This window comes from Plutella xylostella, chromosome 3, assembly GCF_932276165.1.
Source record: "Plutella xylostella chromosome 3, ilPluXylo3.1, whole genome shotgun sequence".
NCBI classification, from domain to species: Eukaryota; Metazoa; Arthropoda; class Insecta; order Lepidoptera; family Plutellidae; genus Plutella; species Plutella xylostella.
Window position 1 is genome coordinate 1,964,376 of NC_063983.1, and position 7,571 is coordinate 1,971,946.

The 7,571-nt window shown below is 39.7% G+C and overlaps 1 protein-coding gene across 3 annotated transcripts; it reads left to right on the forward strand.

The window, feature by feature from the left end:
- The first annotated feature begins 584 nt into the window (after nucleotides 1-584).
- On the forward strand, nucleotides 585-7,079 carry LOC105382509 (myeloid leukemia factor). Of its 3 annotated transcripts, none has more exons than XM_048622820.1 (8): nucleotides 585-841; nucleotides 1,163-1,359; nucleotides 1,861-1,946; nucleotides 2,389-2,491; nucleotides 3,471-3,591; nucleotides 4,489-4,590; nucleotides 5,797-5,997; nucleotides 6,859-7,079. In XM_048622820.1, exons 1-8 carry the CDS (start codon nucleotides 789-791, stop codon nucleotides 6,947-6,949), a joined length of 954 nt encoding a protein of 317 aa, XP_048478777.1. In that variant the 5' UTR covers nucleotides 585-788; the 3' UTR covers nucleotides 6,950-7,079. The 3 variants fall into 3 exon arrangements, with proteins under 3 accessions (XP_048478777.1, XP_048478778.1, XP_048478782.1); XM_048622821.1 differs by having other exon boundaries at nucleotides 1,864-1,946; XM_048622825.1 differs by lacking the exon at nucleotides 5,797-5,997.
- Nucleotides 7,080-7,571: the final 492 nt, after the last annotated feature.

Genomic DNA, 7,571 nt, shown 5'->3' on the forward strand with positions numbered 1-7,571 from the left:
ATAGGAACATAACATAACGTTGAACCGAGACTTAACGTTGGTGTCATTGTGTAACACTGAAATCCTATTGTGTAAAACTGAAATTAAAGTAATACATAGTATACATACACTCGCACTTTTTTTTTTACTAGTTATCGATAAAAAATATCCATAAGAAGCACATCACTATTTCAGCGGGGCTATGTTGGCAGTTTTGTACGTCATAATTTTTGTTTTGTTGGTACCCTCTGTTAGTACGCGTGAATAAAAAAAAATAATAAAAGTATTTTTTTCTTTTTTTTCCCTTGTACTCCCATCTCTTAAAACGTAGTGTTCTTTTCTCTATGGCGCGGCCGAGACTGCCGTAACAATGACATGCAGTGCACGCGTTGCCCTTCCCCGCTACCCTCCCGCTACCCGCTGTCGTCTTGGGTACCTCGTCCCCTCCGCGTCTTTCACCCCGCAAGGAGGGTCGCCAAGCAACTTGCCAATCTATAGTCGCACCGCATCTCTGATTTTTTTTTATATCAGAGCTTAGAACAAGTTCGGTGAAACACAGACTATCTGAACAAAACCTATAGACAACATAGACATAGATATTTTTTTTATTCTGTGTTTCAATTGTTGATCGTCCGACCGAGTGATTTTTTGCCAGAGATTTCGAAATAAAAGATTTCTCAGTTCTATCAGAAAAATAGACCGTGTGCGCATTTCTGCTTGCTACTAATACGAATAGTGGAATTGTATTTCAATTCAAGTTCTGGTTTACTACCGTGTGAAAGTTTTCCTTTCAAGGAATCGTAGAAAAGATGTCTCTTTTCGGATCATTGATGGCCGACGTGGAGGATGATCCTTTCTTCGGGTAATTTTTGCTTCACATATCAAATAACTGCCAATGAATTAATTTCACAACTACCTACTCAAATAACCACCAAATTATTTTATTGGCCCCGTATCTTGTTTCTTAAATTTATCTTTATCGAAACAGCAATAACTATTTTGCATTTTCACACATGGTCATTCAAGTTAACACAACAATCAATACTAAACCACACATTAACCATTTTCATAATTGCAAATACAACTCTTAAGATTATCACCTCCTTTATTCCACACATTACCATTCACAAATCAATACCCTCCACTACAAAACCTAGACTACAACATGACCTAACAATTCCAGGTCCCACATGAGACACATGCGTCAAATGAACAACATGATGAACTCGTTGTTCTCGGACCCCTTTGGCATGCTCGGAGGGATGGGCATGGGCATGGGCGGGATGGGAGGGGGCCACCTGGCTCTCACCGGCCACCGCCACGGGGGTGCCATGATGCCTTTCATGCCGCAGATGCCGTCCCTTAACAGGCTGTTCTCAGGTATTTTATTGTTCTGTTTGTTGCTTACTTTGTCAAGTTGGTGATGATAAGTGGTTGCCGTGAATTCACTCTACATACCCCTCAACAAAGTAATGTACAGTGTGCACAGAAACTGGAACCCTTTTACTACTGTCATGGCTATTGAGGCCAGGTTTCTTTGCTTGGTAGGGCAAAAGTCCACTAGAAAAGTAGAAAGACTGAGAAAGTGGTTATAGTATTTATTCATTGCATAATGAACACTCACATTATTCCTGCTTCATTTCCTGTACCTAAATTATTTACACTTTAGCTATGCTAATTCTTGTTTGAAAGGGTCCATAAGCAAATATTTCAAAGGGCAACATATTAAATTAACCTAATATCATATCAATAGCCTGCTTCCAGAATGCTTGTGTTGGTATTGTGTGGTACTTGGGTGGGGGCAGGTGGCCTATAGTAACATAGTACATAGTTTTTTATTGTAATTCTTTGAATGTTATTTGAAAGTGTGCAATTCTGCAGCAGACCTGGAGGGGGGCATGAGCGCCGGCAGCTCCTTCAGCAGCAGCACGGTGGTCATGTCCAATGGACCCAACGGCAAGCCACAGGTACTTAACTGGAACAGTTATTTTGAACCCTATAATTAAATCAAGGCATACATACATTATACATATTTAAAAATAAAAACATTGCTTTGTGCCCTTAGTAGTAGTTAATAAAGACAATGAGAATCCTTTGAATATTCACATTACTACATTAAATGCTGTCTGATTCCCCAAAATACTTTACAAACTGTAGAAACAGTGGCTGTGATACTTGTGATGACTCTGTACCAAGTTTATAAATTGAGACACATTTTCTTGTAATACCAACTTTGTTGTGCAGAAGCTAGAAAGCTAGATAGGTGAAATGATTCTTTCTCTCTTTTCTTTTAAATAAATTTCATGCTTGCCAATCACAAACAACCAAAAGAACTGCTCATGGTTATATTAGACCAATTGCATAAAAAATACTCTTAATATTATACTGATACTATGCTGTTCTCTGCAGGTGTACAGCTCGACCAGCAGCACCAAGATCGGGCCGGGCGGCGTGAAGGAGACGCGCGCCACGCTGCAGGACTCGCGCACCGGCACCAAGAAGATGTCCATCGGTGAGCGGTTTAGAAGAAACATAGAAATGTCTCAAATGTTACTGAAAGTAGCATAAACAAAATAAATATAAAAATGAGTGCATTTGTGGCATCTAATCATATATGTCTGTGGTCAAAATAGCGAGCTGCTGATATGGTTTTATAAAGAAAGGATATTCCTTCCTGTTTGTACTCAATAAGACACATTTATAGATCAGCCTCTGAATGGAAGTGAAGAGTAATAGGGGTACAAAATAGCTATTACATCCAAATTAAGTTTGAATATTTGGTGGATATACCTACTCAATTTAACTTATGTTTAAAAGGGTGACTATAAAGTCAAGATAACTTGGTAGTCATTAATAGATTGATTAAATTTATTACATAACATACACATTACCCATTACATCAATTTGGTTTCAAAAGATAATTTTACAAAAAAGGCTGTTAACACTATTACGACTTTTTATCAATTGAAACACCATTGTATGTATCGTAATTTGTGGTTGTATAGTTAGTTACTCATCCATGCTCTTTTTGGATGTATGATGTAATGTAGAATTTTTGTTTGGCTTAGCTAAGATGCTAATTAGTGCGTATTTTCCTATTCATATTCCATGTTCAAGCAGCACTTGAGTAATTCACAGTCAATCTCGAATTTAAACTTTTGATTGCTTATGCTATATGTATTATATATGTATTGTTGTCATACCTACTAGTTTAGTGAGCAAATAATTTGTCTATTTTGATATGGGCATAGAATAAGGCTTAGAAGAGGATGAATAATTAGATCCTGAAATTCCATTAGACAAAATTCAGAGGGTTTTCTATGTTCTGCATAACTATTACTAGCTAGTGACACTCCGCTCGAAACAGATGAACACATTCATACTTTCACAACAGTGTGCTGCAAAGTACTAAAAGTTTTAAATATACAATTTAACATTCCGATTCGTGGTTCCTTATGCTCAATATACATGTCTCTTTCATTCCCCATCAGGCCACCACATCGGCGAGCGCGCGCACGTGATCGAGCGCGAACAGAACGTGTACTCCGGAGACCAGGAGGAGAGACAGGAGTTCATCAACCTCGACGAGGACGAGGCCGAGGACTTCGACCGGTGAGTGAGAGAGAGAGAGAGAGAGAGAGAGAGAGACCAGGAGGAGAGACAGGAGTTCATCAACCTCGACGAGGACGAGGCCGAGGACTTCGACCGGTGAGTGAGAGAGAGAGAGAGAGAGAGAGGAGAGACAGGAGTTCATCAACCTCGACGAGGACGAGGCCGAGGACTTCGACCGGTGAGTGAGAGAGAGAGAGAGAGAGAGAGAGAGAGGAGAGACAGGAGTTCATCAACCTCGACGAGGACGAGGCCGAGGACTTCGACCGGTGAGTGAGAGAGAGAGAGAGAGAGGAGAGACAGGAGTTCATCAACCTCGACGAGGACGAGGCCGAGGACTTCGACCGGTGAGTGAGAGAGAGAGAGAGAGAGAGAGGAGAGACAGGAGTTCATCAACCGCGACGAGGACGAGGCCGAGGACTTCGACCGGTGAGTGAGAGAGAGAGATAGAGAGAGAAAGAGAGAGAGCAGGAGGAGAGACAGGAGTTCATCAACCTCGACGAGGACGAGGCCGAGGACTTCGACCGGTGAGTGCGGGCGAGAGAGAGAGAGAGAGAGAGAGAGAGAGAGAGAGAGAGAGAGCAGAAGGAGAGACAGGAGTTCATCAACCTGGACGAGGACTTCGACCGGTGAGTGCGAGCGAGAGAGAGAGAGAGAAATAACGTATACAAACTTGGAAAGAATCATATTTGTGGTGTCCACTCAAGTACCTGTTTATTGCAACGGACATGGGTTCAGCAGATGCCCGGAACCGTGTCTGTTCAGCATGAATGTTTTTAAAGTAATGTCGGCTACCTTTATTGTCTGTCACCCTTACCTGCATCGCAAGCGATTTGTAAAGCCTCTTGCCCCTTGAGATTCACTCATCAGCTCATCCCGATGTATTTTGTTAATTTCCAGTGAGTTCCAAGAGCGTGCCGGGCCGTACACGATGTCCGGCCGCCGCCGCGCGCTCAGCCCCGCGCCGCGCCTGGCGCTGCCCGCGCCGCCCGCGGAGCCCACGTGAGTACCTACCATTACACTGCAGGCCTAGCACGGGGCGCAAGATATGCACGTCAAGACGTGATATAAGTTTTTCGCGCGCACTAGCTGTTTGAGCCGAGCGATGTGAGTGAGCGCGAAGGAAACGTCACGTCTTGTCTTGCGTACCGTGATAGGCTTTCTGAAGTGGTTAAAACAATCGTACTTAGGTATGATTTTATTATGTAGTATTTATCAGACAAGATTATATTTATAAGACAGCCGGCCTAGGGTTTTCCTTTATGTATGTAACTATGTATTAGATTTAACAGTACACATGCATTTATAAATGCTTACGACTGTTATACCCGAACGGTGATAAACTGCGTCCAGCTCAGACAATAGTTGACGCTGCTATAAATAGGCCATTCCAAGCGCCTCAACACCATGTCCTTCGTTTTCTTTATCAATAGGTGATTGTAGTAACATTGCGGTTTCGATATCAAACTAAACATTAAAAACATACCGTTTTATTCCAACTCCATTATGTATGTTTTTGAACTATCTACATAAGTACATACAGTTTTTATTTATGAATTAAGAATAATAGACGCGAGTCCAAACGCTTTTAAATTCAAAACCCTGCATGTTAATTTATAATGAGTATTTCTTCATAGGCGAGTTCCCGCATGCGATCCATATAACTTGCAAGAAACTCTGCAAGTTAAATCTTGTAATCCAGAGAGGTGAATAAGTAGTAAAACAATTAATATTAAAGGCACTGAGTGCAAGTATTAATTAGATAGAATTAGAAATGTAGTATAATTATATAAATACGACACGCCGTATAAGTAAATGCAGTATTGTTTTGGATAAATCTCTAATTCTGGTTAGTTTGGTGTAGTAAAGGGATCTGAATTGTATAAATATCATAGTTTGTATTTAAAGCTTAATAAATTTTATAAGTAATTAGAAGGATTTGGATGCATGTGTTTGATTTACAACACAAATTATATTTTATTTACATACTTTTTATATTTTATATTTTTTTCTATTATGCAGTTTTTTTTTTGCTAGAGTTTATATGAGCAAAAATCCTACCCCTTTCTATTACTAGTTCTAATTAAATAGAGTACAATTAATTAAATTTCTTCACGTAAATTCAATCACCATTTGCTCATACAAACTCCCATCCATTACGCTAAATACGCATATTCCCAAGTAGTTAGAAAGCATGACATATTACAGTACACTACGGGTGTCGGAATCGAGTCGGCGACCTACTAGCGTATCGAGTGCACAATCGAGAAGCATCGACCACCGACCGAGTAGTGTGTCGAGTGCAGAATCGAGAAGTGTGTCGAGTGAATCGAGACGCCCCGAGTACCGGCCTAGCTCGAGAAAGCCCATCAGAGCCATCGCCAGCCCACTTATCATGCCGACCACGAGGTATAGTTATGGTGGCTAACAGAGACTAACAAGGGAATTACTAAAATATAGAATTAATGCTGAGAAACAGTGAAAATACGTATTACCAATCTGAAAAGTATTGCTTGTATAGAAATCATTTGGTTTGAATAACGTGAATATATGGGAATACATAATAATAACTAATCCAATTTCAATCGTTTTTCATTTTTGAATTTCATGAAAAAGTTGCCAAAGCAGTAAAATAGAATATTAAAACTGTTTTAAGATGCAGCCCAATTTAACAGAGCTTTTGAAAACAAATGCAATATTGATGATTCGTTATCCTTGATTGGGTTATCAGACTCAATTTGGATCGGTTTTTCTAAATTAAATTGTATTTTTTATTTGGTTATAACTTCAATTTCAGATACACAAGGCGCAGGCGTTATTACTACTAAACCATATTATAGTAACATATTTATTTACTTATTTATGTTTATTAGCCCTCGCTGTAAATAAGTTGAGTTATGCGCTTATCTTTGGCTATTATCTCTATTGGTCTATTTGTAGATATGTTTTGCATGGACGTTTTTATTATTTTGTTCTTATACGATTTTAAATGATTGCACCCTATTCTTTATCTAGTGTGAATGTATGCTGGTTCCAACTATCCTCTGTTTACAATTAATTTTAGTATTGAGGTGTTGTACTTTAAAAGTACTCTGTACAGAAAAAACTAACAAATTTAATCTAAAACCATATAATAATTCAGGATGTGTTCAACAGTCCTACAGCATCTTATTTTTCTACCCAAATGTATACTACAATTCCTAACCCAACTGCCTGATCAACTTTCTCTCCCATCCATCGAACTAACCTCCTTACAATCTACGTCCGCAGTGCATCAGTGCGCGAGGTCTACGGCAGCTCCATCCCCCAGCGCCACCGACACAAGCATGGCCGCCCGCACCGACACTCGCCCACAGAGTAGATAACACGACCACAGAGCAGAAGACCAGACCATAGAGCAGGAGATAAGACCACAGAGTAGGAGATAAGACCACAGAATGGAAGAGAGAGACAGGCGATAGCGAGCGAGACAGCGTACGGTGATGTGAAGCATTTCTAGATGCTATATGGGAGGTTTGTGAGTCCTGTATCTTTATAATGAGATATTTTGCCATTCTCGATATAGCACTCAGTAAACAGCCATTGTAGACTTGTATCAACATCGAGATGACGTAATTTCGACATCACTTTGACAAGGTTTTTATAGCGTTATCAACATGCAGGACTTTATATCAGAGCTTTCCCAAGTCGCATTTCGAGGTACATTTAAATGATATCTTTTACGTCGCGAGTTACTCACAGGAAAGCTGTAGAAATGCTTCATTTCACAGTAAAGGTATGTTTTTTTGTTGTTGTAATATTAAAGTTGCTAAGTTTGATCACTGGAGGCGCGACGGTCGTTTTTAGTAAATATTTCACAATGTACTTTTAAACACCTTTCGCAACAGTTAAGTTTAGTTTCATACTTATTTCCCAATTGTAGAAATCATACAACTGTTAAAATGTTGCCAACAAGAATAAGTTTATTTTAAAAATAACAAGTC